The 24234-nt window shown below is 50.9% G+C and overlaps 11 protein-coding genes across 11 annotated transcripts; 6 read left to right on the top strand and 5 right to left on the bottom strand.

Annotated features, from left to right (window-relative positions):
• Positions 1–133: 133 nt before the first annotated feature.
• Positions 134–1507, top strand: BGZ61DRAFT_358025 (fungal-specific transcription factor domain-containing protein; the record flags this gene model as incomplete). The annotated part of the gene is made up of 1 exon (XM_046240931.1): positions 134–1507. One exon carries the CDS (start codon positions 134–136, stop codon positions 1505–1507), a length of 1374 nt encoding a protein of 457 aa, XP_046101498.1.
• A 176-nt stretch (positions 1508–1683) lies between these two features.
• Positions 1684–3351, bottom strand: BGZ61DRAFT_424829 (aldehyde dehydrogenase). Its single transcript, XM_046243614.1, has 2 exons — positions 3183–3351; positions 1684–3126 (listed from the first exon to the last, which is right to left on the bottom strand). The coding sequence occupies exons 1-2, from the start codon at positions 3305–3307 to the stop codon at positions 1752–1754; spliced, it is 1500 nt and encodes a 499-aa protein (XP_046101497.1). The 5' UTR covers positions 3308–3351; the 3' UTR covers positions 1684–1751.
• Positions 3352–3808: 457 nt separating this feature from the next.
• On the bottom strand, positions 3809–4317 carry BGZ61DRAFT_535008 (cytochrome b5; the record flags this gene model as incomplete). The annotated part of the gene is made up of 3 exons (XM_046254222.1): positions 3809–3946; positions 4010–4142; positions 4205–4317. 3 exons carry the CDS (start codon positions 4315–4317, stop codon positions 3809–3811), a joined length of 384 nt encoding a protein of 127 aa, XP_046101496.1.
• Positions 4318–4844: 527 nt separating this feature from the next.
• Positions 4845–5240, bottom strand: BGZ61DRAFT_535007 (endoribonuclease L-PSP; the record flags this gene model as incomplete). The annotated part of the gene is made up of 1 exon (XM_046254221.1): positions 4845–5240. One exon carries the CDS (start codon positions 5238–5240, stop codon positions 4845–4847), a length of 396 nt encoding a protein of 131 aa, XP_046101495.1.
• Positions 5241–6137: 897 nt separating this feature from the next.
• On the bottom strand, positions 6138–7392 carry BGZ61DRAFT_535006 (uncharacterized protein; the record flags this gene model as incomplete). The annotated part of the gene is made up of 3 exons (XM_046254220.1): positions 6138–6181; positions 6246–7233; positions 7291–7392. 3 exons carry the CDS (start codon positions 7390–7392, stop codon positions 6138–6140), a joined length of 1134 nt encoding a protein of 377 aa, XP_046101494.1.
• A 487-nt stretch (positions 7393–7879) lies between these two features.
• Positions 7880–9295, top strand: BGZ61DRAFT_456083 (nitrate reductase). The gene is made up of 4 exons (XM_046246460.1): positions 7880–8190; positions 8261–8357; positions 8410–8953; positions 9003–9295. Exons 1-4 carry the CDS (start codon positions 8130–8132, stop codon positions 9150–9152), a joined length of 852 nt encoding a protein of 283 aa, XP_046101493.1. The 5' UTR covers positions 7880–8129; the 3' UTR covers positions 9153–9295.
• A 348-nt stretch (positions 9296–9643) lies between these two features.
• Positions 9644–13450, top strand: BGZ61DRAFT_456081 (CHAT domain-containing protein). The gene has a single exon (XM_046246459.1). The coding sequence runs from the start codon at positions 9802–9804 to the stop codon at positions 13321–13323; it is 3522 nt and encodes a 1173-aa protein (XP_046101492.1). The 5' UTR covers positions 9644–9801; the 3' UTR covers positions 13324–13450.
• A 2993-nt stretch (positions 13451–16443) lies between these two features.
• BGZ61DRAFT_535003 (uncharacterized protein) lies at positions 16444–17030 on the top strand (the record flags this gene model as incomplete). Its single annotated transcript, XM_046254219.1, has 2 exons — positions 16444–16659; positions 16725–17030. The coding sequence occupies 2 exons, from the start codon at positions 16444–16446 to the stop codon at positions 17028–17030; spliced, it is 522 nt and encodes a 173-aa protein (XP_046101491.1).
• Positions 17031–18249: 1219 nt separating this feature from the next.
• BGZ61DRAFT_480604 (uncharacterized protein) lies at positions 18250–19328 on the bottom strand (the record flags this gene model as incomplete). Its single annotated transcript, XM_046249212.1, has 3 exons — positions 18250–18366; positions 18633–19012; positions 19115–19328. The coding sequence occupies 3 exons, from the start codon at positions 19326–19328 to the stop codon at positions 18250–18252; spliced, it is 711 nt and encodes a 236-aa protein (XP_046101490.1).
• Positions 19329–21127: 1799 nt separating this feature from the next.
• BGZ61DRAFT_456079 (uncharacterized protein) lies at positions 21128–22726 on the top strand. The gene is made up of 6 exons (XM_046246458.1): positions 21128–21223; positions 21304–21516; positions 21634–21839; positions 21914–22002; positions 22064–22222; positions 22276–22726. Exons 1-6 carry the CDS (start codon positions 21197–21199, stop codon positions 22656–22658), a joined length of 1077 nt encoding a protein of 358 aa, XP_046101489.1. The 5' UTR covers positions 21128–21196; the 3' UTR covers positions 22659–22726.
• Positions 22727–22869: 143 nt separating this feature from the next.
• BGZ61DRAFT_456078 (uncharacterized protein) lies at positions 22870–23905 on the top strand. Its single transcript, XM_046246457.1, has one exon. It carries the CDS (start codon positions 22895–22897, stop codon positions 23762–23764), a length of 870 nt encoding a protein of 289 aa, XP_046101488.1. The 5' UTR covers positions 22870–22894; the 3' UTR covers positions 23765–23905.
• Positions 23906–24234: the final 329 nt, after the last annotated feature.

The following is a 24234-nucleotide window of genomic DNA, read 5'->3' as shown; positions in this document are numbered from 1 at the left end:
TGCTCGGTCATGATAACGACCAAGACCCCAGACTCATGCTATCCATCAGGTCCCCTTGCTCCACTTACTTCCGCCTTACAACCCATCTATCCATCCATCAATCAACCTCCCGCCCGTATACAACCCTGTCACCATGGGCAAGCCTCGAGTGCGCGTCGTCGAAGGCTCCTGCTGGCCCTGCAAGAAGCGCCGCATCAAGTGCGACCTCACCAAGCCCGTGTGCATGCGATGCGGCCTCGTCGGCGCAACATGCGACTACAACACGCGCCTGATCCGCTGGAGCACGCGGCCCGCCGTCGCCGTGCCGCCCATGTACCGCGCCATCAACCGCGACGAGCAGCTCGCGGCGTCGCTGGCCGTCTACGAGAAGCGCGCGCTCGACTACTTCCACGGCCGCTTCTGGCCGCTGATGACGACGGCCGCGGAGCCATGTACCGCGCCCATCTTGGTGGCGCTGGAGCATCGCGTGGTGCTGCTGGCGACGTGCGTGCTGGCCGATGCCCATCGCTGGCTGCAGGACGGCCGCAACAGCCGCAGCATCTTGAACGTGAAGCGGCTCGAATGCCTCGCGGCGCTGCGGGTCGAGGTGGACGGCTTCTGTGCCAAGGGCGACGGCCCGCTGCAGACGCTGCTGTTCGCCGTGCTGCTCCTGTATTTCCACGATGGCTTCCTCGAGTGTGTTGAAGCATCGGCGTCCACATCCAGCCATCGTGACGGAGTCCTCGCCATAGTCGACCGGCTCGGCGGCATCACAGCAGCCCTCGACACCGGACAGGATCCGCTGCACTTGCTGCTCACCGAGTTCCTGTCGGCCGACCTCGGATCAGCAATACTCAAGGGCCGCCCGCCGGCGTTTCCTCCAACCGTCTGGGAATCCATCGACAACGGCCCGGTCTGGTGGGGTCAAGACTCCTTCGGACGGCACTCCCTCTCGGCCGTGTTCCGCGAACTCGCCAGCATGGCCTTTTACCTCGATGCCACAAGCACCATGCAAGAAGAGTTCTCGATTTCTCGAATCCGGCAGTTTGAAGCTGCCCTGCAACCCTTGTATGCGCCGCTCGCTGTGGAAGACCTCGATAGCCCGTTGGCTGACCCCGAAGACCCCGGTGAGAAAGACCTAGAGGCAACTCACGCCTATGCCTTGATACGAGCTTTTCAACACGGCGCCCTCATCTATCTGTACAGGGCCATCTGCGGCCTTGCCATCCACCACCCCCTCGTCCAACAACACACCCAATCATGCCTGGATTGCATCTTTGGAATCAAACGGCCGTCAAAGGTCTTGAACTGCATCCTCCTGCCGCTCTGTATCGCGGGTGCCCATGCACAATCCCCCAAGCAACAAAAAGGGGTCCGTAACATGGTGAGCATCATACACGATGAGATCCGTTTTGCATCCATCCAATCGCTGAGTGTAGCGCTGGAAGGGATATGGAAGATGGATGTTCCCAATGTGACATGGGCAGAAATGTTTGCCGAATTAAATCCTGAAGCCATCATTCTATAACGCCAACTCTGCTGGTTTCTTGGGTCTCAAAAATAGCTGTAAAACAAATAAGTTAAGTGGGCGTTTTGGGTATGTGACTATGGGCGTCCTACTGTCAAACAACCGTAGGTTGCTGCATATCACAGAATGGCCACACAAAGGATTCTATCTTACGACTGCACGATTTCAATAGTTTGATATTCTGAATGCCATGGAAATTGACGACAATTTGATTCATATTTGGGTGACCCTTGTTTAATCTTAATCACAACATAAGCCCCATGTTGACGTGAACAGCCTTGGTCTGGGTGTAAGCCGCAAGACCAGCCTCTCCAAGCTCCCTGCCAATACCACTCTGCTTAACTCCACCAAACGGAACCCTTACGTCAGAGTCGTTAGAGCTGTTAATCCAAACCATGCCGGCCTCTAGTCTACCAGCGACGCGGTGCGCCCGCTCAATGTCCCGAGTAAAGACTGCAGAGCCGAGACCGTATGAGGTGCTGTTGGCAAGTCGGATGGCCTCTGCCTCTGTTGTGAAGGGAGTGATGGAGACAAAAGGTCCAAAGACCTCTTCTTGGAAGATCTTCATGTCCTCCTTGACATCTGAGAAGACAGTGGGCTCGACATAGAAGCCCTTGCCGCCGACGTTCTTATGGGCGACTCCGCCAGTGACGAGCTTGGCGCCCTCACTCTTTCCAGCGTCAATGTAGCTCAAGATTCTCTCATACTGAGCCTTGGTAACCTGGGGTCCTTGGAAAGTATCCTCGTCAAAGGGGTTTCCGACCTTGTGCTCAGAGACGATCTTCTGGAAGCGAGTCACGTACTCGTCAAACACTTCCTGCTGGACCAAGATGCGGGAGGTGGCGGTGCAAATCTGGCCCTGGTTGCTCATAATGCCGACATGGCCCCATTTGGCGGCTTGGTCGAGGTCTGCATCCTTGAATACCAACAGGGGCGACTTGCCGCCGGTCTCGAGGGTAATGTTCTTGAGGTTGATGCTGGCTGACTTCATGACTGCTCGGCCGGTAATGGTAGATCCAGTAAAGGCAATCTTATCGACGTCGGTGTGGGAAACGAGGGCCTCGCCAGCCTCCCTTCCAAAGCCGTTGACGATGTTGATGACGCCCGGAGGGAAGCCCGCCTTGGGGATGAGTGTGGCGAGGAACAGGATCGAGAGCGGCGTCTGCTCGGCAGGCTTCATCACAACCGTGTTGCCGCAAGCCAGCGCGGGACCCAGCTTCCACGCGGCCATGGCAAGGGGATAGTTCCAGGGGATAATCTGACCGCACACACCCAGGGGCTGCTTGAGAGTGTAGGCGAACTTTTGAGGGGTGGTGGGGATGGTCTGGCCGTGGATCTTGTCGGCCCATCCGGCGTAGTATCGGAGAGTCATGAGGACCTCGCCAAGATCCTCTTCCAGAGCAACCGCATACGGCTTTCCGTTGTCCCAAGTCTCCAGAGTGGCGAGGGTCTCCTTGTTCTGCTCGATGAGGTCGGCGAACTTGAACATGAGCGCGCCGCGTTCGGTGTTTGAAATTTCAGCCCACGCGGGAGAGTTGAATGCGGCGCGGGCGGCCTTGACTGCAGTATCGACATCGGCGGCGGAGGCAGCTTCGACTTGGGTGATTTCGGTTTCATCGCTATGAGAATGGTTAGTGACTTCAATTGGAGACGTCTGAATCGTGGAGGTACATACCTGGGGTTGATGGTGGTGATCTTCTTCCCTGAGCTTGACGCGACAAACTCGTTGTTGATGAACAGGCCGGTGGGCAGCGTGATCTTGCGCCCGTTTGGGGCCGTGAGGTCGACCTGGAGAGACATGATTGAAGTCTTGCGCGGTGAATGCGGGGAGCGTAAGAGTGAACGATGATGTAGGATTCCCGGTTCCAAGGCGGCCCGGTGCTACTTAATATGCCAGAGATTATCCACGTGGGACGCCGCTTTCGGCATATCGATAGGCCTCTCGTTTTCTCATTCCTATCACGGCGTGAGAAGGCCTTCGGCTTCGGCCCGCGCATGCGTGTCTCGGCAATCCGCACTGCCACGTCGCCACGAATCCTTCCAGATCCGGAAAGAAATTGGGCCAACCGCTAATGCACTGCGCTCGCATCCACTACGACAAACAGGGGTCGTTTAGCCTGGCGCCAATGTCTTGCGTGTGCGGGGGTGTTGATCCCGGAGAAGAAGGTTGATGCGAGATACCGCGATGCCACAGCGGTCTTGTTCACGAGGTTCTTGGGGCAGGCTCAAATAAGCAAGAGAAGAGGCCGCAGACGATGTTTCAATTGTATTTAACTGGATTACCTCGATTCTCGACTCCTTTTACTCTTTTGCTTGACTAAATGGGTTCTGGACGTGGTGTCGCAGAAACATGGCTCCCAGTGACAATGCCACAACCCCCGCTGCAGAAAACAATTGCGCCACGGAAAAAGACGACTTTTGCAAGGATTTGGTGGTAATCTTTTGTGATTGAGTCAGCGAAAAACCTCTCAAATTGAGAACCTTCATCTCCTTTACCCGTACCACAGGCGTCGTGTCCAGTTCTCCAACTTTGAGCTCCTTCAGCGCTTCCATCGCCTCGGCGCTGTGGCCCACTTCGTGGAACCCCTCACTTGCATCTTGGCCAAGCACCTCTACCAGAATATCGTCTCCACCACTACGTAAATGAAAATGTTCTTTAGCATGTATGAATTCCCAGCTAATATTGACAGCACTTACGGGTGTTGGGACATGTAGTTTGTGATGTCGTAGACGAGTTTGTCGATGACAATGAGACCTCCCTTGTCTGTAGATTGCTTGGCGACATCCTCGAGGGTAAATAGTTTAGACATGGTGAAGGTGCTGGGAAATTAAAGTAAGGTGAAATTTGATGGGATCAAGGATTGAGATTGCCTTGACCCCCTATCTGGTTATATATTGCCAATACAGACATCTTTCAGGTCAAGTGAAAGACACGCCATTGGTGTAGAGTGACTTCAATCAGTCTACCCCGATTGGAAAGTAAATCGACCATCTAGATGACTATCTTACGGTACCAAGAGCACGGCCATGAACAGTACGCAGCTCTCCCCACAGATATCCCACGAGGTCGGGCAGGGGGGCATGCCAGAGATATCCCGGCCGATGACTCCACGAACCTTCATCCGTCCCATGCCACTCGGCTTACACTAATGACGGATTCGGAACAAGTTCAGATGCAGCTATCAGGGTAAATCTGGGGCAAATGCCGGCGAGATAGACTAGGAATAATGTACAACTGACGTGATCCCATAGGCCGGCCGCCCTGGTGGAGCTTCAACCCTTAACCCAGGGCCACAGCTCAAGTCCACCACCCCTGGCCCATCCTGGCATGCCTCCTTCATCCAATCAATGCCTCGACCTCAATTTCCACCTGCATACCCTCCAGCCCCAGCTTTCCGATTTGGATGCATGTCCACGTTGGTCGGTGGTTAGGAAAGATCCGCTTGAAGGTTGACGTCATGGTATCGAAGCTTGAGTCCATGTCTAGATGGTACGAACGAATGGAGTAGATGCTGTCAAATGATAGCGAAGCATCTACTGCCTTGAGAGCCTTGAGAACATTGTCGAAGGCCGCTTCTATTTGCTTGTCCAAAACAGGAATAATGTTGCCTTGTTCATCCCAGCCGCCTTGTCCCGAAGTCTTCACGACGTTGCCCAGTTTAACGGCTTGGGAATAGTGGTATTCGGTGGCGTTGGTCTCAGTGCCAGGGTAGTTGAAGAATTGAGCCGCCATTTTCGTGAGGTGGAACTGTAGAAAAGGAGGTGGGAGTTAATGATGAAGCTGTCTGCTGTGGATGATCTCTCCAATGGCGATGTGCATATCTAGGTGTCTAATTTATATCTATGGTAATGAAGGTAGTATTCCTTTCATTGAGGCGTTGGCTTAAAATTGCCTGTTGATCGACTCTCGCCAAGAAATTTCGTGGTCAATCTAGTTACCTAGAACGTCATGGTGCAGGTCCAGTATATGCGAGGATGGACCGTGACATTACCTAAGAGGGGAGAGTGTCATGAAGAAAAACAGTTTTAAATGTAAATTGCTATGTGTCGCCCTGTTAGTATTGAACCAGATCAATTGGTTCCAAATTGACCAAATAACCCCCAGGCCAGATCGTTGAAATCCAACCTGGATCATGGGACGCCGCCCAAATGCAGGCAAAAGGATGGCCACATTTGTACGAATATACCTCACATGTCGAAGCAAGGTCATTTTGCGTCATTTTACCGGAGCTAATGACCCTTTCCCTCATCGTAAAGTCCCTGGCTCCTCATCTGGTCCAGACGCAGACTCCGATGTTAACATGAGGCTAGCCTGTGCTCGTCCCACGCCGGTAGACGCTGCGCAAGAATTCTCCAATGTTTTTCACACTGCGTAGTAAATGGGGACATTATCTATTAGTGCCTGGGGTTATAAATGGCTTTGTGTTGTCATTCGTAACTAGTTCCGGAGTGTCTACACTTCTACGGGCCCCCATCACGCGTTGTCGCGTTATGCAAGATAAAGATGCCCATCATCTAGAAAACGGATCTAATGTCTTGTGTTTTATTTTTATACCACAATTCATAGGATACACTGAGCTTTAACCCTGGCTGTCGCGAATACTCGTTATCTCCGTCGCAGTCGACACACTCACTTCTTCTGCGAGGTTCCGAAGCTGGTGAGGTGCGGCCAATCTAGAGCCAATATCAGCAAAAGAAGCAAGGAGCAAGAAATAAGAGAGAATTTGCTGGGACTCACCAAAAGTCGTTCTGTTAGAATTAACATGCGTGACACCAACTCCCTGCCCAATCTCCAGTGTCTTACCAGTGGCAGCACCGAAGCAGTATCCATATCGCCCAAACACAGGACTGTATTTCGCACCCTTATCGACTCTTCGGTTCTTGTTTAACTTTTTCCACGCCATACCTCGGTCGTCGGTCGCCGTAGCGCCGGTCTCGTAATCGACGGTGATACTTTGGCAGCGATAGCAGTTTGCGGTAAGGGGCATCTTGAGGCCACCTGCAAAGGTCAATTCGCCCCAAAAGTCCTCGACATATGCCGCCGATGCGCCCTTGACGACAATATTCGGTCGGAATTTGGTCACGTCCATCTTGCACCCGTCTTCCAACCGAGATGACACGTCGTTATTTGACTCCTCAGTGACTACGAGGTAGTGTGCAATGTCGTTGAAAGCAAGTCGTTCTCCTGGGTAGGCTAGGAATGGAAAAAAGGATCGGATTCGGTTGATCAGCCTCGCTCGCTTCAGACCGGCTGGGCTATTGGGCGCCAAGGATCCGAGTACTGGCCGTGAACCGTCTCCTATGAAGACAAGCCTCACTTCAAACCCAAGGCGGTCTGCGAACCAGGTCGCCAAATCTTGGCCCATGTCGTACGCCAATGTTTTGCTACCATGAAGATTCACCTCCATCTTCTCGCACCCAGTCGTGGATGGCTTCAGGGGGAAGGAAATGGTGTCTGGGGTCGTGATGTCTTTTGCCACATCGAAATCGGTCCCTCGTCCATTCCACGCCACTACCACCTGTCCCTTTGCGTAATCGACCGATGTAGCGGCAAACAGAGCCATCTGTAAGTGGTAGCCAATCAACATGGTATCGTATTTCACTCCTTCATCATCGCGTTGGACCTTTTGCAGACAGAAAGTCCTATCTCCGACAACCCCGTACGGGCCGATGAGCGCCTTCTTCAGTGCACATCCTCGTATTCCTTTGACGGGATACACGTAGAGCTATTGTATTGCTTCAGTGGTCTCATTCCGACTCAATTCCTAATTCGAAGAGCTAACCTGTGTGATTTTCATCTCGTCTCCGTGCTGCTTGGCCGATCCCAGGAGAAGGTACACGACAGCGCTCACCAGTGCAAAACACAGCGCACTGGTGGCCGCCATGGTTATAGGACCATCCATCCAAGAGGTCTCGGAAGATGATAGAGATTGATGTGAACTGACACCGAGCAATTGAATTGAGGAACGGTGAGTGCAAGGTGAACGGAGCTGGCGGAGCGGGGTGCTTCGCACTATTTACCAGGCGCCACGGGATCCTCAAGAAAGGGCAAGTACTACGGGGGCATCAAAAGCGGCCCCTCCGTCTGACTCGTTCCTCCTTCACTACCGGTAGTTCACAGACGCAGGGTATTCGCACCCGATTCGGAGCTTCGGCATCCACTGTGTGGAGCAAGATACCGGGTATGAGCTATCACCACAAGCTAAACTCCATCAAGCCAGTTGATTGTCCAAAGTTCGACCTCGATAAGCTCCAAGATGCGGGGCTCGGATGAAAGGTCCGGGGACAGACGCGATTCGACTTGGTTCTAGCTCGCTCTGTCGTGTTGATCGTCACTAACACCAAACAAGTAGGGAAATTGCCCGACTATGGGGACGATTTTGCGCTTCAATGGTATTAATACTGTTGCTAAAGGTCGCTGTCATTGACTTTGACTAACTCCAATCCCTTCGTTAGCAGCATTCCATTGCATCGCCAACCTCGACGTCAATTCCGAGTGCGACCGGCAAATAGAGACCACCCTTGAGGTTACCAGTCACCAGCGATAAATTCGCCAACATACTTGGTAATTTGACGATATCGTCGTTTCCTCGCCGCATTCAAGAACCCACCATTCTGAAACATGATAAATCCCTACGTTGTTGCAGTTGGGGTGGTGCTTGGATGTTTCATGTTCTGGTTCAGTAAGAATTGTCCGAGCCATTCACCTAGATAAACTGTCATGACGTCGGACTAACCCTCGTTAAATTGAAGCAAATGAAGTAGCTGAGCAAAAGACGGTTCTACGGCCGGATATCTTTCAAGAGTTCGAGTTGAAGGAGAAAACTATCATTTCTCACAATGTTGCCAGGTGATGCCAATTCTACTCTGAAGCACCATCAATACTAACGTTCAAATGCCAGGTATCGCTTCCATCTCCCTACTACAGATGCTGTCCTCGGCCTCCCCATTGGCCAACACATGTCTGTGGGCGCCTTCATCCGACAACCAGACGGCTCAGTGAAGGAAATTGTGCGCTCGTATACTCCCTTGACGGGGGATGAAGTTCGTGGGTACTTTGAGCTCCTGGTCAAATCCTACCCACAGGGCAACATATCACAGCACTTTGCATCTCTTAAAATTGGCCAGCGAATTCGTGTGCGCGGACCGAAGGGTGCCTTTATGTACTCGCCCAACATGGTTCGACGCTTTGGCATGATTGCTGGAGGCACGGGGATTACCCCGATGATGCAGGTGATGCGAGCGATTCAACGTGGGCGCTGCAATGGAGACAAGACGGAAGTGGACTTGATCTTTGCAAATGTCACTGCCGAGGATATTCTTCTGAAGGAGGATTTGGATGCCCTAGCGCTGCAAGACCCTTGCATCCATGTTCACTACGTACTCAACCAGGCCCCAACAGGCTGGAAGGGAGGCATTGGCTTTGTGACACCTGAAATGATGAAGGTACGCCGATTTCATATCTATTGTAAGGAGAGGCGACTTACTTTGATAGATGTGGTTGCCTGAACCGGCTCGCGATATCAAAATCCTCTTTTGCGGCCCTCCACCGATGGTCGCTGCTATGAAGAAAGCAGCCGTGAGCCTTGGGTTCGAGAAGGCCCGACTGGTCAGTAAACTCGAGGATCAAGTATTTGTGTTTTAAACACGCAAGATATTGATCCGTCACATATTGCGGAATCTCGAGACCATCTTCTCTTCCCTTTCCATTAACTACAAGTCAATGATTGCCCGTTGTGATGTGCTATAGTTCCTTGGAACTGGATTTGCTGTCTACCTATTCTAGCACAGTTTATTCAAAGATTAGAACATTAATTAGGCAAAAGAAAGTCGGCACAAGTAGCTAAATAACAAAAACTAGACCAGTCTACTAATCTAAACGTGCTGTGGAACATTGCGGCCATTCTCCTCAGCATTTGTCTTGGTCGCAGGTACAGGGTAGCACACTTGACGCCTACTCAGCCGGGGCAGGAAAATCGAATGATTAGAAGGAAGGGAGGAAGTGGGTTTGTAAGCTTACGAGAGTCTTCATTGGCCAAGAAGACTTCGCGAAACTGCATTCATGCCTGAGGCTTTACAAGCTAGGTTCCAAGTGAGAGTAATATGACAGCGTCTAAAGAAAGATTGACGGTGTTTTGAAAACAACTCACAACTCTCACTTTCAGCACAACTATCAGGCGATCGACCACAACACCAGGCCCACTGTTTCAGGTTGTGTCAGCCCACTGGTATAAATTTGCTAACATACTTGTTCTCCTAGAGCGCCGACCTGCGTCCGGTGCGAGGCGAACAACATGAACGTCGACCGCACACCTGATGAACCACCTCGACTGGGTCTTCGATTTGCTGGCGTCGACGGAGAAACACTACCCAACATTGAAGATGTGAACAACTTCATACAAACTTCGAAGAACTTACTTGCAAAACCAACACCAGACTTCGTTGATCAGGCAGCTCAACTCCATCATCTCGGAGCAGCATACGGGGAGAGATATGACAGATCTAGAACTCTTGCCGATTTAGACAGAGCTGTCGAGCTTTTCGAGCAATCCCTCAACCTAACGCCGCTCCATCATGAAAACAGAGCATCTCGGCTTCGGGACCTGGCGGCTGCTCATCACAACAGGTGCCTGAAATTCGGCGGCATCGAGCACTTGAACAAGGCGATTCCCCTGTATCACGAATGCCTCGAAAATACGCCGTCAGAAAACGAAAGGGCTTCGTGCCTCTGCGATCTTGGTGCAGCGTATGCAGACAAGTATCGCAGAACCTTGGCGGAAACGGACTTAAATACCGCAATTCAACTGATGCAGGAGTCTGTCGACTCAACACCAACAGATGACGCCCATCGAGCACCTCGACTTCTGAGTCTTGGTGCTGCGTTGGGAGATAGATTTCAAAGAGTATATGATAGTTCTGATATGGATAAATCAATCCCGATCTATGAAGAATATCTCGATCGACTGCCTTTGGGTCACCCAGACCGCTCGATTCGATTACGAGACCTTGCCGCAGGATTCCAGGCTCGTTATGTCAAGTTAGGCACTGCTTCCGATATAGCAAGAGCAATTAAATTGTATCTGCAATCGGCCGACGAGGCACCAGAAGGCAATCCCAGCCGAGCGGCGAGATTTCGTGATGTCGGAGGAGGATACCGAGACAGATTTAAGCAAACAGGCGACACAGCAGACTTGAGTATGGCCATCAAGGCCTTTCAGAATGCTCTCGATCAGACTCCCGGAGACGGGGAAGAACGCGCAGCCCTCCTTCATGAGGTGGGAGCCGGGTATGCTGACAGGTACGCAAGAATAGGGAATCTGGCAGACCTGAATGCCACAATTCCACTGGTCCAAGAAGCAGTCGACTTGACGCCCACAGAAAATCCGCGTCGGGAAGTTCGTCTCATTGATCTAGGCGCAGCAATACATGACAGGTACAGAAGGACAGGGTCGCTGTCAGACCTTGACGAGGCAATTGAGATATACCAACAAGCCGTCGATAAAACTGCGTCCGCCAACCCGTTCTTCCCGTCCTGGGTTCAGCTACTGGGACTTGGCTGGGTAGATAAATATAGGCAAACAGGCGACACTGCACACCTCGACAAGGCGATTGAATTGTACCAAGCCTGTGAAGAGCCCAAGCTTACAGGCATATCCGAGGACCTCCACGATGCAATGCGAGCACTCCATGAGATTTTGCAGAAGTCGCGAGCGGACAATCCGCGGTGGATATCTCTCCGAAACAACCTTGGAGTTGCATACCACGAGAGGTACACGCAGTCGAGGAAAATGACCGACCTCGGCGCTGCGATTGATTTGTATCAAGAGACCTTGGAGAGAACCCCACCAGATCATCCAACCCTAGCGATCCGATTGCGCACTTATGGTTCCGCGCTCTATACTAGATATCAGACGACTCAGAAGGCAGAAGACATGCAGACTGCAATCGAGTCTTTCCGCACAGGTCTCAACCACTCATCAGCCCCGATCCAGGATCGCCTGTCGGCCGGGAGGTTTCTGCTGGGGATTTTGGCAGAAGCGCACGACTGGGAGCATGGCTACGAAGCTGCAAAGACGCTGATCCGGCTTGTTCCGCTACTCGCCCCGAGATCTCTGGAGAATTCGGACAAGCAACACTGGCTTTCTGGAGTGGCGGGCTTGGCTTCGGATGCTGCAGCCATCGCGTTGAATGCGAACAAGGACCCGTTTGACGCCGTGCAGCTCCTCGAGCTTGGCCGTGGCATCATCTCGGGGTCTCTGAACGACATTCGCGCGGATGTCGACGAGCTCGTTAGCAGTCACCCTGACCTTGGGAAGCGATATCTGGCGCTCCGCCAACAACTCGACACTCCTGCGCCACCCAGCCCGATCCGACAAGTACCATCGCAGCGAGACCCCAGCCAAGGGATAGTCTCGTCGATGAACGAGCACATGAGATCCTCGGAGCCAATGATTCTCCAGGGACCAAGCCGCTCCGACATTCAGGGCTACTCCCAACCGTCGTGGCAGAGCCAAGCCAATGTGCGCCACGAAGCCAACGGCGCGCTGGATGATCTCCTCGTCGAGATCCGCAGCTGTCCCGGATTCGAGGACTTCCTGCTTGCGCCAAGCGAGCAAGAGATGCGAGCTGCGGCAAAGAAGGGCCCCTTGGTTGTCGTCAATGTCAGCCAGTATCGGTGCGATGCAATCCTCATCGAAGAGCACCAGATACGGGCGTTGCCGTTGGAAAACCTCCTTAGCCGGGAGATTCGAGAAAAGGCGCAGTTGGGTGATCTCGGGAAGCCGAGAACGCTTAAGTGGCTGTGGGATACGCTCGCAAGTCCCGTGCTGGACGCGCTGCGTTTCACACAGTCTCCGACTGGTGACGATGCAGGGCAAAGATGGCCGCATGTTTGGTGGATTCCAACAGGAGCCTTGACCAAGTTCCCTCTTCACGCTGCAGGAATCCACGCCAAAGGTGGTTATGACACGGTGATGGATAGAGTCATGTCATCATACAGCGCCTCTGTCAAAGCCATCATACACGGTCGCCGTCAACGGGTCGCCTCATACGAGCCAGCCCAGGCTCTGCTTGTTGCTCTCAAGGATACGCCCGGAGTTCCAACACCACTTTCGTTCACGTTGGACGAGGTCAAGGAGCTGCACCAGCTCTGCGAGTCAATGGGGATTGAACCCATTGAGCCAGGTCGTCGCAAGCAAGACATCGTCCGGTATCTGCCGAATTGCAAGATCTTCCACTTTGCGGGTCACTGCCACACGAACCATACGGATCCATCGAGGAGTCAGCTGTTGTTGGAAGATGGAACAAGCGATCCGTTCACCGTCGCGTCTCTCATCGACTTGAATCTCCAAGCCAATCCGCCGTTCCTCGCCTACCTGTCCGCTTGTGGGACAGGCAAAGTAGAGGATGAAAGGTTTATTGACGAGAGCATGCACCTCATTAGCGCCTGCCAGCTTGCCGGATTCCGCCATGTCATTGGCACATTTTGGGAGGTAAACGATAAGACCTGCGTCGACATGGCCAAGTTCGCATACCAAGGCATGAAGGAGGACCAGGGCGTGACAGACGAGTCGGTCTGTAGAGGACTTCATCACGCCGCACTCAAGCTCAGGGATCGGTGGTTGAACACTATGGACAAGATTGAATGTGAGCTTGTGGCAAAATTAGCCATCTCCTCAGTGCAAGATACGACGGGAGGCTCTCGAGATGCAGATCAACGGGATGACAGAGCGACACGAGACGCTGTTTTGGATGCAGACGACGAAGAAGAAGGTGGGCCAATGTACTGGGTTCCATATGTGCACTTTGGCGTTTAGAAAAGACAGTGTAAAGCGGTGTAATGTGACGTCAAAAACAGGCCTATACTGCTAACGGCTTATTTAAAGTTGACTTTAATATTAGCTACGGGGACTTCTTACTTTTTGGCTATTTTTTGAAGCCAGACTTTAATATTATTAATTAATTCCAGTAAAGTAGTTTATTGTATTGACAGATTTTGATGCAATATGTCTGCCTGGCTACTGATTCTTATTGAGGAGCATCTCTGGAGAGAAGTGGCTAGATTTTCAGACGGTACCCTGTACCTAGACACTGTAAAAACTCAGTATCTAGGGTAGGTATGGGTAGCATCCCCGGAGCCACTGTGGACGAGCTTGAGCTGCGAGAAATATGCAAGCACAAAACCAGAGCCTCAGGTTGACTTCACTGTGTGCAGGGACTTCCACTGTGCTGTGGCAGAAGCAGCTCGTATTCCAAATCTTTGGTGGGGGAGGATGTCACCAAATAGCCGCCAAATTACCGCCCGAATTGGCGCTAACATTGCCGCGACAGGGACCCCCCAAGCTAAAACGCTGCTAGTCATTTAGGCGCTGTAGGCTAAGGCGCGCAGGGTCCCTGAAGAGGGAATAGCACAGTGAGCTTATTGAAGGTTGATTGACTGGCGGGCTGCTTTAGCTGGAGGGGTTGGTCGCAGCTGGAAGCTCCCAGGAGAGCTTCGTGAGCTCATCGACACAGGTTCAATTAGCATTTGGCCTTGGGCACGCGCCATGAACTCGTGGGCAAAGTCGCCCAGCGTGGGAGTGTCCATCATCTGGAAGTAATAGAGGGCACCCACAGGCCTGGCATATCGCCAGCTTGCCTTGTTGAGATTTGCTGTGAGTTCGTTGGCCTGCCTTGCTGAGATTTGCTGTGAGCTCGTAGGCCTTGCCAAGCATACCTACCTACCTACGCTGGGTCTTCCGGGTGATAGTGACTGGTAGTGACAGCCGGGCACCAAACAGTTCCACCCATCCCCAGGGCCTTCCGGGAGCCTCCAGGGGCTATCCCTGTGGGGTGAAACAGAGGCGCGCACGTGGGGATATTGTCCCTGAAGGTCCCTGAAGATCCCTGAAGGTCACTGCACGATGAGCCGGCAGCTTGGGTCTCTCCCCACAGCTGCGGCCCCCACCCCAAGCTCTGCAAAGCTCGCAGCTCAGTCCCTGCCTGCATCAACAACGGAAATTCCTTACTCACCATTCATAGGGCTTTCGTGGGGTCTATTACAGTCATTTCCTTCGACAGAAGTGTTATTACAGACTCTGTGGTGTTGTGGTGAATCTCTCGCTTCGGGCGGCTGTGAGTGTTGTCCCAAATGAGAGTGTGCCACGTTCGTATCCCATTTCCACCACTCTTTGCTTTTTAGGGATTGAATCACGCACGTTGGTCTGCTTCCGCTACAGATCCATCGGAGCCGGGCAACTCGTCCGTCGATCTTGGACACATAGACGTCATGGCTTGTGGCATCTCGCCCTGTTTGCCCAACCTGCCTGCTGCGAGCCCTGCATCCGGATCCCCCTCTCCCCCTCCCCCTCCCCCTCCGACCCCCTGTGACGATCTAAAGAGAGCCCTGTAACCCTGCAGGTAAGCGCTAGATTAGTGGGAACTCCTAATAATTCTCCGACTCCCCGACTGATTCGTGCCCATGAGTGGCAGAGGACACAGGGGAACCCGCGGATGCTGCACCACCGCCGCCAACTACAGCGGTAGTGGTCATGGCCCGATCCGATGGCAGCTAGAGGGCGCTGTTGGGCTTGATTTGCAGTTCCTTTTTTGGTACTGTCATCGCCAAGAATCACCATCATACAAAGAAACAGGCAGGGCACATGGGCATCCACTCACTTCGCTTCTGACGTTCATTCTTACTGGAATCACTAATTTGCCCTACACACGGTCGTAGGAGAGCTTGCGTAAGTGCTGGCGTTAGAAGTGCCATGCAGGTTGAGCCATCACACTCCCGCACCTCAGACCCAGGAGGCTCGGGGCGACCCCACGGGCGGTTGGACACATGGACTCTGGAACGTGGAGTGCAGTTGAGGCTGGAATAGACCCCTGCCGCTCATCACCACTGTCTCTGCGGGCAATTGCACAGGGCTGCGCTGCTGGGATGACAATCTCCATCTGCCAATCATCTTCTCATGATCCCCATGATCCTCTACTGATCGGCCCAACTGCCAGGACTCATCCCATCATCCTCCCCTCACCGGTTTGCCTACCATGAGTCAACCCATGAAACGAGAGGCTATTCCGGGACCTGCCAGGGTTCAGTCGGGACTTTTCTAGAATCCCGGGTGGCCCAGAGTCACGGCCCCCTGGCGCCTCCTCGCGCTGTCAACGCCAGCAATCCATTTTAGACCACCATTCGGACATCACCGGCACGGTTTTGATCAGTCATTATACTGAAGACCTTCTTCTCAACCAACATATTCTAGTTCACCTGCGACTGAAACAACAAGCCCGCGAGATGGCACAAGCGGATGCTGCGCCTCCGCGAAGCTATCCTATCAAGGCACGGGTTCTTTGTTCTTCAAGACCAGCTGAACTGCGACATGATTTCAGGTAGTCGCCCATCGTTCACGGGCTTCCGTTTCAGAGTCCTATTTTTATGATCAATAACAAGTTGCATGACACATTGGGTCCCAGAATGGCCGAACCCCTTGGCGCCGCTCAGGTGAGGGTTCCGCAACTCACCGTCTACTTGGGAAACACCCCTGCCAGTAATTTCTCTGCCAAGATGGAGTCATGTTGCTGGAAGACTGTCAATTCGTGAGACTGAATTGTCCAGCGCTGGGGTATTTGCATCCATTTTTGATCTTCTGGTGGCCGGTTTTTAAATAAAAGAGCATCCCATTCCCAATCTTCATACTTGATTTTCAGTATTCACCAACACATCTACTCCCATTTTCAGCACTCACTAGACCATCTTTCTCCATTTTCAGCATTCACCAACCGTCTACCTCCACTTTCAGCACTCATCAACCGTCTACCTCCATTTTCAGCATTCACCAACCGTCTGCCTCCACTTTCAACACTCACCAGACCATCTACCTCCATTTTCCGTTCACCAACATCATTTTTCTCCATTTTCAGCATTCGCCAATACAACCTGCGTCTCTTTTACAATGTCGTATCGATCGGATAGATACAATACTGGGCAGGTCCTAAGACAGGGGATGGCTCGGCATCCCTATGTTAGAGACCTCAGCCGGCCTGTCACTCTTGCCCTGATCAACGAGATCGGAACGCACCTTCAAGTTTTGAGTCGAGCGATGTTTAACAAAGGGCTGGACAACCAGCGCTTTTACCCGCAACCGACACTTCCGACCCGAGCTATGATGGTATTATCCCTCCTGTCTTCAACCGTTGTCAAAAAGATCGTTCTGACCGTATACACTCTTCAAAGAAGGATTTCGCTACCAGAGTGTTGACTCTCCCGTGGAACGAACTTAAATTAGATGGCGACACTTCATCCGACGACGCCGTTATTCGTGTTGCTGAGGCACTAATCACAGCTTTCGCGAACGACCCAGCCTTCCACCAGGCCTCGCAGCAGTTTCGATCCTTCGGCGTCCAGTGGCCCGCTACGAGGGGGCAGAAGCTTGCCGCTAAGCGGCTGATGGACTTAGCGGTTCAATCCCCTACGATATGGGATACCATCAATCCACTGGACATAGTAAATGCGTTCAATGTCTATGACATCCTGTACTGACGGGCCGATGAGGTGTGGGACAATCGAGGTGGAGAGATGGACGTTGTCTGGTCGGGAGGACGGAGGACGAAGAAATAAGGACCCAGGAAGAATGGATACACACTGGGAGTTTGAATGGAGTTTGGGTAAACTATAAAGCGCAAGTTGTTATTGTATTTACTGTTTGCTACGGCACTTAAACCTAATTTGTCTTCCCTTCACTGCAATGCCCCCACCTCTAAGTCACTGTGAGGACAAACTAGGTCAAGCACCTGGCAGCCAAGAGCCTCTGAGGCGGTAACGTAGCAGTCAATCTCATCTGTCGCCCTATGCTTTTATGGGGGCCGCTACTTGTGTGAGGTAACTGAGTTTCTACGGTACAATGTTTACAAACAACAGGAGAAGACATTTAGCACTGCACCCAATGCTAAAAGATACAACAGCTTGACGAAACTGTTGCTTAAAGCTTTTAGATTGAAACGAATGAGCTTTGAACCCCGAATGTGGACCGTGGCAATTTGACATGCACAACCAAAAAGCAGGAGATGCAATTATTGAGTTTCCTCATAGGGAGAGGAGTAGATACTGTAATGCTCAAATAATTGGTTTCCTGCTGTTCACCTCCGATCCCGTGCATCTATCTCTACCATGTGATTTACATATAATCACTTAAGATTTCTACTAAAGGCATTACAGAGATACGCGGAGCAGTCAATACAGGCACGTGAAAATGTCACTCTCAGTACCGTCTCATCATGCACTTCACCAACGGATGATACAAGTAAAAAGCAAAAAGCTAATGATTAACCAAGGTTTTTCCAGGCTGGTGATGAGGTTCGACCGTCCATCCTTGTTATTTCTAGTAGCCTCCCTGTCGCTCTAAGACCAACTAATCAGGTTAAATTGATAGCCCAAAGTTTCAGATGAAGAGCCCCCGCAAGAGAATGCCTCTTTCTCCCCTGTGGCCCACTTATGTACTGTAAATCATTACTTGAACTCTTCTGGAAGTGAAAGTCCAGAGTCTTTACCTAGCGATAGAGATAACTAGAGAAACGAGATTTATTTCGACTCAGCAATTATTTGTAGATCTCGAATAGTTGACAAACATTGGAGCCCTAACGTAAACTCCTCAATCGATAAAAGGTCCCGGATGCCCTTGCTTTTTTTCACGAACATCAAATATTCATGCCACCACTTTGCGCGGGCCCGGTTGACATACTGTTTGCAAGTCGTGTTAGGCTTAGGCTGAAATTTGAAGTGGGAAGAGTCCAGACTGCAGGTATGGTCGACATGACGATGCCTGCAGAGCTGTTTTGATTCCGCTCCATATTTCAAAAGAATCGCAAAGTATACGAAGCTAAAACGGTGGTAAGCAAAGTACGAGCAGAAAAGTCTGCATAACGGGTAGCCGAATTCAATATCGTTGGCGTTCGGGTCCGCTCCAGCCTCCAGTAGAGTGCGAAATATCTCGAAATTGATCGGTATTATGTCCCCGCTGTCTGCTGTAACTAGACCTCCAAAAACATGCAGGCTCCACATAAGAGGCGTAGAGAAGGAGTCCCCTGGGGCTCTGAGGTACCCAGGTCGGCCGGGATCAGCATCGTGAGCCAGAAGCCAACGTACAGTATCGAGTTGCCTGTGGGTAATGGCCATATGAATGGGACGATGGAATGGATACACCAAGTTCCAACAATCGATCTTATCACTGGTTGAAAAAGGAGTGGTGTAGCAGACTTGGTCGCTGGTACAGACTTGGTCTATTGGAGCACCATGACCCAGGCAGCGTTCTAAAAGCTTGATATCGCCCCTCATTGCACCGACAAAAAGAGGAAGCCAGTCGAATTTTCGACCGAACTCGAGATACAATTCTTGACCAAACCTATTATGAAATCTCCGTGATAGATTTGCGACCCTTCTGAAATCTGACATTGAAGGAACATGCGATAGAATCATGAGGAGTATTTCATTGGGCATCTCGGATAATCTATCCACGCCATATTTGCCTGTGATTTGGTTAGCTCTATGTCATATATTGCGAGAAACCTTATGTCTTGCATTTCATAAGAACACAAAAAGAAGATAAAAGCGACGAGTCCATTACTGACCTCGAATCTGCCTAGTTTGTACGTAGGAAAATGGTTTGACGGGGCGAACCATGATATTCCCCGCTAGTAATACAGACATCTCCTCAGACGACTTGTGCTCAAAGAATGCTTTCAAACGGAGGAAATAACCAAAATCTATGCAACCAGGATGTTTCTGGTCCGAGACATACGGGCCGTCCAGATCCATGGCATCGATTGGATTAATAGACGACATCTTTCTTGGCTTGGTCACAAACTTGGGGAGTGTCTGTGTGTATAGTTCGCGACTTCTAGTTTCTGTGGTTGAATTTTGTATTTCCTGTCGAACTTGGGAGGTCGAAATAGATTTGAAGGGTTTGTGATGGATGTGTATACAGACTCTTGGATATCGCTTTGGGAAATATCATGAGACTTTATAGCAACGTACACGGGATTTCCCGAGACGATGGATATTTACGACCCGTATCAGGCAAGGTGAAACAAAGAATGTGCTTCAGAGTTTGAGGAAATGTTGAAAGCGTAAAAGCTCGATTGGATGAGTTACTGTATCTCCTAGCACTAGATGTGGTGCTCTTTGTGTTCCACGATGATTTGTAACTGCTGTACGGCTTTGATATCTCTGAACATATGAACATTGAATGAAACAAAGATGTAAAATTACTTCCAAGGTCGCATAAAACACACAAAGAACTTGCCTTGTTGCATTATTCCTAATTTGCCAGTGCTATGACCTTGTTCAAAGTCGGCATTGTTCCGTCTTGGAAAATTGAATCAAAAGATCAAAGTTCAATCCAAGTAAGTCTTTTCTCTTGCAACCATGAACTGAACTGTTCAAATCCGGCCGGGAAAGAAAAACGACCTTCTCACACTATATGTTGTTGGTAGGTGGACGACGTCGTGATGACGATGCCGTCGCCCGTTATATAATCCCAGTTAACATGCAAGTGATGGAAGGAGCCTGGTCCTACATTATTTAACAAAAATGGGGATATATCGTAGAGAAATATTCGGCCAACCGCTTGAAGCTAAAATCGTTGATACTCCGATCGGTTTCGCCAGGTGAAATCACGGCTAAGAGATAAGCGTGTAACGTGCATGGAGGAATTAATAACGCCCTATCGTAATGATCACCCGATATGATAAGAGTATTGCTATTCGCACACAGGTGCAAGCTTCTTCGCCAAAGCATCAGCCCGGCTAATACAGCCATCTGTCTTATTATTGGGGGAGGAATAAAGTAATCCACCCTCGCGTTATTTACGACCTATTTTATAGCTGAATCTGCCTTCTTCTAAATTACTTTAGCAGAATATTATATAATTCTTAGTAGGATTAAGAATATGGTTATATATGCGAACAGCAATAGGTATGTGTGCGAATAGGAATACTCCATTGTAAACCCTCGACAGTCCACAGCGGAGAGAGCCCATGGAACCGAGCACCTGGTCTCGTGTTTCTTGTCGACGCTTTGACAGCTTCTTGCTTGTTTTGGGCAAGTGGCTAAAGTATGGTGAAATTCGACCAGGTCCTCCGTCTAGACCAAGGCGCCACACATCTATTCTACACATCCCGGGGATGAGTGGCGTGTTTCAGGCCAATCGTGGTGGTGTTCATCATTTCGCCACAGCATCAGGAATGTTGCAACCAGCCAAAGTAAGACACGCCACACCAAGAAGAGTTTGGTCGCCCTGAATCGTGCAGGAAGCCTTCCATGGGGTTCAGGGAGTGGGTATCTTTACTGTCGTACAGGATTGAATACATCGTTGCTGCAGGTCATGGAATGCTTGGGCTATGCCGTGCAGCTTTTCTGTCAGTCAAAAGGCCCATGTATATAGTCGCCACTCACCTTTTCTGCACAGTCGACCCCGGAGAGTGCATGAGGCAGAGTTGTGGCTTGAGCCTTGGTATGTGGGTGGTCGACCGGGAGCGGCAGATGAAGCTAGATCTAGCCGGCTCCGTCACTAAAGTTTCGGGTAGTGGTATATCTAGATGGGAATTCCCCCGCTTCTTCAGCCCTTCTTTCATCCGTCTCAAGGCCCTCATCACATTAACCCGGGCGGGGTTTTGGCCCGTAATCGTCATTTGCTCGTATACGAATTCAAGATGGTGTTGCCGAGCCGAACGGCGATTGTAAGTTTGGTCCCTCCAACGGATAGCACAAGTGACTGAACGCCAAATTACATTTTATTTACTAATTTTAATATCTCCAGGCTGTCGAATGGGCCTTGGTCATCCTGGCCTATGTTTTTGTCGCGGCCCGCATTTACGTTCGACTGCGACTGAGACGGCACGCCCTCAACGTCTCAGATTACTGGCTACTTCTTGGTATGGCAGCAGCGCAGGCGGTGGTAATATGCGAGACATTGATATATACACACCATGCTCTTGGAAATCTCAGAGATTCGGCGACACCCGTGGAGAAGGTAGGCTTCCGCATTCGAATCAGTCTACTTGTTTCTTCCCAAATTGGATCCGACACAATTGCATACGGCATCCTGGCCAACGTCACTCGCTAACCAGACGTATTTTGACTCTCATAGTTGCGGTTTGCAAGTAATTTCTTTTTCTACCTCGGCCTCTACTTTCCGAAATTCAGCATCATCAACTTTTACTACAACCTCGTTCCCCCAACCGAATCCCGAATGCGAGCCACGCTCTACGCCCTCACCACCTTCACGGCCCTCAGTACTCTAGTGACTCTCTTCACCAACATATTTTGGTGTGGGCCGAACGTGGCTGTCAACTGGTAAAGTTCCACCTTATAAGTTCCTTAATACCCAAGCCGCAAACTTGCTCCTAACGCGCCTTGAACCCACAAAGGTCACAAGATCCCGATTCTTGTACTACATATCGGCATGGGGACCTCATGAGACTGAATTGGGCGTTGTGCTTTATTACGGAAGTATTATGTATGTATTCTCGGCTACGGAAGATGCCAAGTAATTCTTGACGGTCTAATTATTTTCACAGTCTTTATGTTTCCCTTTCCTTTGATCAAGGATGTGAAACTTCCCTCCAGAAAGGAGAAAATAAGTGTCATGCTTATTTTCGCCCTGGGTATTATCACGATTGCAGTGAGCATAACGCGAATTGCAATGACGCAATATTTCAAACATGACCAACTCGTCGGTAAGTACTACCAAGTCTATTAACTTACATGCAATAACACAAAACCCCGACAGACATATGGGCAATGGCTCAAATGTGCGTCTCGATTATCATCGTCGCTATGACAGCCCTTCGGCCTCTTCTCCGCAAAATCTCCAACATTTTCTCTCAAGGAAATACTGGCAGAGATGCAGAGTCGGCTTTTAGAGTTCCCTCAGTGGATATATCAGCCCGGATTGGTGGGATCGCGACAGTTACTAGCACTGGTGTCTATTGGCAGAAACGCGACGGATCACACGAAAGCCACGTTTCTGCGGCAAGTTTGGAGCACCACGACCAAACAGGAAGTCAGGTTGAGCTGACCCGTATGATGGCGAACAAGATTCTTAAGACTGAGGAGATTACAATAAAGATCGAGAGGAATCCCAAGTTCAACGGCCATTCTAGAGGGAGCTAGAAAGAGATGGGTAGATTCGAATGTTGGTAGTGAGGCTAGATAGTATAATGGAATTGACTTAAAATCACATCTACTTTGCTCGAACACAAATATCCTGGTTCTTCATCGTCCTCATCACCGTATCTTGTGGGGTTGAGCACGCAGCTAATTATGAGTCATTAGCTCGGTCCGGGGAAACCCTTGCCGATTGATCCCAATCAATATCTGTATTGTACGCTATTCCGAACCTCGCCAGAATGCGTCACCTCTTTATTTTTTTCCGTCTTTCTCAGATCCATCTTTGCGACAGTTTGAAGATCCTACAGGCTAATATGGCGCGAAGTACACACACTGTGGGAGGCTATCTCGAGTCTCTTTTCGGGCTCATCGGCCAAACCGCAGTCGTCACTGGTGGCAGCTCTGGCATCGGCCGTGAAATGGCCGTCGCCCTCGGTCGCGCTGGTTGTCGACTTGTCCTTGTTGCTCGACGACCGCAGCCTCTTCAAGAAACAATTGAGCATCTCGCAACGTTCAATGTGCAAGCGTCGGCCGTGACTGCGGATCTCGCCGACGTCGCATCTCTGAAGGCTACCATTGAGCAAATCACGTCGACACACGGCACTCCGGACATCCTAGTCAATGCGGCCGGGGTGAACTATCGACCACACATGGATGACCTTTCTGAAGATGTCTGGAATACCACGATTGCGGTCAACCTCACGGCACCATTCATCCTAGGACAGGCATTTGGTCCGCGCATGGCCGAGCGGGGAAGTGGGAGAATCATCAACATCATCAGCCAGCAGACATTCCGAGCCTTTGGCAACAGCGGTGCCTATGGCGTGTCCAAGGGAGGCCTGCTTTCATTGACGCGCTCGCAAGCAGAAGCCTGGTCTCCAAAGGGCGTTTTGTGCAATGCAATTGCGCCGGGGTTAGTCAGCACTCCTCTGACTGAGCCTGTTTTCCGTGATGCTTCAAAGGTTGAGATGCACGCGGCGAAAACAATGATTGGGAGGAACGGTGTGCCGGAAGACTTTGCCGGGGTTGCTGTGTATTTGGCGAGCGCTGCCAGCGCCACGGTGACGGGACAGACGATATTCGTAGACGGAGGATATTCGGCGAGTTAGTAATCTAACCAGGTGTTCAGCTGGACATCAATTTTACCTGGAGACTCCTCTTCTGAGACGTACCTAGCGCTATATGTCATTAACTACGCCTATAGTAAGCCCTGTTTGCCATTTCATATCGTAACGAGGACGGCGTTGAAGCCCTTGATCTTGATCCCAATAACGGCCCAGTCGGTGTTTTATCTAGGGTATGACAGCAAGTAAACGAGTCGGGATCTTTTTATGCGTACAGGACATAAGGGTTGGTTGAAATAACCTTGATGCGTGTTGGGGGTTTTGGGTTCTGAGTAACCATGAATCCCTCATGAGGGCCGTTGAACTAAAATGGGAGATTGCGAGGCTGCCGGGGGATCAACCTTTCCAGGAAACTTCCTTCGGGAACTGGCTGTCCTTGGCTGTGACAAATCACGCACACCTTTAATGCTCTGAGACTTGCTGCGGCGTAGTAAATTGATCCAGCTCCATCGTCT

Source organism: Ilyonectria robusta, assembly GCF_021365365.1.
Source record: "Ilyonectria robusta strain PMI_751 chromosome Unknown BGZ61scaffold_16, whole genome shotgun sequence".
Taxonomy (NCBI): domain Eukaryota; kingdom Fungi; phylum Ascomycota; class Sordariomycetes; order Hypocreales; family Nectriaceae; genus Ilyonectria; species Ilyonectria robusta.
Note: the sequence above shows the minus strand (reverse complement) of the source record. Positions and strands in the feature narration are given on the sequence as shown.

Bases quoted from the DNA above. Each gene is read 5' to 3' on its own strand.
- BGZ61DRAFT_456078 (XM_046246457.1), top strand. From the start codon at position 22,895: ATGCGTCACCTCTTTATTTTTTTCCGTCTTTCTCAGATCCATCTTTGC.
- BGZ61DRAFT_456081 (XM_046246459.1), top strand. From the start codon at position 9,802: ATGAACGTCGACCGCACACCTGATGAACCACCTCGACTGGGTCTTCGA.
- BGZ61DRAFT_424829 (XM_046243614.1), bottom strand. From the start codon at position 3,307: ATGTCTCTCCAGGTCGACCTCACGGCCCCAAACGGGCGCAAGATCACG. The intron at 3,127-3,182 runs GTATGTACCTCC...CCATTCTCATAG, and splicing joins ATCACCACCATCAACCCCAG to CGATGAAACCGAAATCACCC.
- BGZ61DRAFT_456079 (XM_046246458.1), top strand. From the start codon at position 21,197: ATGGTGTTGCCGAGCCGAACGGCGATT. The intron at 21,224-21,303 runs GTAAGTTTGGTC...TAATATCTCCAG, and splicing joins TGCCGAGCCGAACGGCGATT to GCTGTCGAATGGGCCTTGGT. The intron at 22,223-22,275 runs GTAAGTACTACC...AAACCCCGACAG, and splicing joins CAAACATGACCAACTCGTCG to ACATATGGGCAATGGCTCAA.
- BGZ61DRAFT_456083 (XM_046246460.1), top strand. From the start codon at position 8,130: ATGATAAATCCCTACGTTGTTGCAGTTGGGGTGGTGCTTGGATGTTTC. The intron at 8,191-8,260 runs GTAAGAATTGTC...GTTAAATTGAAG, and splicing joins ATGTTTCATGTTCTGGTTCA to CAAATGAAGTAGCTGAGCAA. The intron at 8,954-9,002 runs GTACGCCGATTT...TTACTTTGATAG, and splicing joins TGACACCTGAAATGATGAAG to ATGTGGTTGCCTGAACCGGC.